Source organism: Calidris pugnax, unplaced genomic scaffold (genome assembly GCF_001431845.1).
Source record: "Calidris pugnax isolate Ruff unplaced genomic scaffold, ASM143184v1 scaffold370, whole genome shotgun sequence".
Classification (NCBI taxonomy): domain Eukaryota; kingdom Metazoa; phylum Chordata; class Aves; order Charadriiformes; family Scolopacidae; genus Calidris; species Calidris pugnax.
In genome coordinates, this window is record NW_015091093.1 from 18,920 (window position 1) to 20,251 (window position 1,332).

The 1,332-nt window shown below is 56.4% G+C and overlaps 1 protein-coding gene across 1 annotated transcript in view; it reads left to right on the forward strand.

The window, feature by feature from the left end:
- STAT2 (signal transducer and activator of transcription 2) overlaps nucleotides 1-699 on the forward strand; it is a 1,932-nt gene extending 1,233 nt beyond the window's left edge. The window contains exons 2-3 of the mRNA XM_014957894.1: nucleotides 5-222; nucleotides 313-699. Of these exons, the coding sequence (XP_014813380.1) occupies nucleotides 5-222; nucleotides 313-513 (419 nt within the window). The 3' untranslated portion in view covers nucleotides 514-699. The remainder of the gene's footprint in view (nucleotides 1-4; nucleotides 223-312) is intronic.
- Nucleotides 700-1,332: the final 633 nt, after the last annotated feature.

Here is a 1,332-nt window from a genome sequence, read left to right on the forward strand (position 1 = left end):
GGAGGATGGCGTGGGGCTGGGGGCTCGGTGCCGTGCCGTGCCGTGCCGGTGCTGAGCCCGCGGTGCCGTAGGCGCCAGGCGGCCGAGCCGCTCTCCTCGCACGCCCGGATGCTCTTCCATTCCTTGTTGGCGCTGCTGGACAATCATCTGGGCAGCCTGGGGGTGGGCGACGAGGACTTCATGCTGAAGCACAACCTGCGCAAAGCCCGCCGGGACCTCCAGGTGGGCGGCGGGGACGACCCCCCCTGAAGGGTGCCAGGGGGGTCTCTACACCCCTCTGACCCCGTTTTCCCCCAAAATACTCCTCCGCAGGCAGAGTTTGAGGAGTGCCCGGAGAGGTTTGCCAACCTGGTGGACAACCTGCTGCAGGAGGAACGGCGGATCCTGCGCATGGGGCAGGCGGGGGCACAGGTAGGTTGGGGGGGGGTGTGTGTGTCGTCCCCCCCCAACCCCACAACCCCTTCCCCACGGGACCCTCCTGTCGCGGACGGAGTGATGAACTTCACTAGTTAAGAGTGAAGCAGTGAAATATTTATTAAGGTGAAACAGTGATTTAACAAAACCAGTAGTAAGTGTGATAAAACCAGTAGTAAATGCGATAGTGTTTGATGAGATTCGATGTCAGGGTACACTCTGTTATTTACTGCAGAGAGGGCAGGGTCAGACATCTTACCATAAAAAAGACATCGAGGTGCTGGAGCGGGTCCAGAGAAGGGCGACAAAGCTGGTGAGGGGTCTGGAGAATAAGTCTGATGAGGAGAGGCTGAGGGAGCTGGGGGTGTTCAGCCTGGAGAAGAGGAGGCTGAGGGGAGACCTTCTTGCTCTCTCCAACTCCCTGAAAGGAGATTTCTGTGATTCTGTGATCTGTCAGGGAGACCCTCCCGTTGAGTCCCGAGGTTCAGAAAGGACCCCCTGGCTTTCTAAACTCCTTCTCAGAGAGGAGTCTGGGTGCGGCTGGATCCAATCCTAGTCCCAGACTTGGTCAACGGTTTATGTCTAAAGGATTATATCACAGAATCACAGAATCTTCTAGGTTGGAAGGGACCTTCAAGATCATCTTGTCCAACCGTCAACCTCATTTTGACAAAAATAGACACCCCCACAACAAACAAGGAGCATCATCACTAAACCAGACCTCCCAGCACCACATCAACCCGGCTTTTGAACACCTCCAGGGATGGGGCCTCAACCCCCTCCCTGGGCAGCCCATTCCAAGGGCTGAGAACCCTTTCAGGGAAAAAATTGTTCCTAATATCCAGCCTGAACCTCCCCTGGCGCAACTTGAGGCCATTTCCTCTCGTCCTGTCGCCTGTGACTTGAGAAAAGAGACCG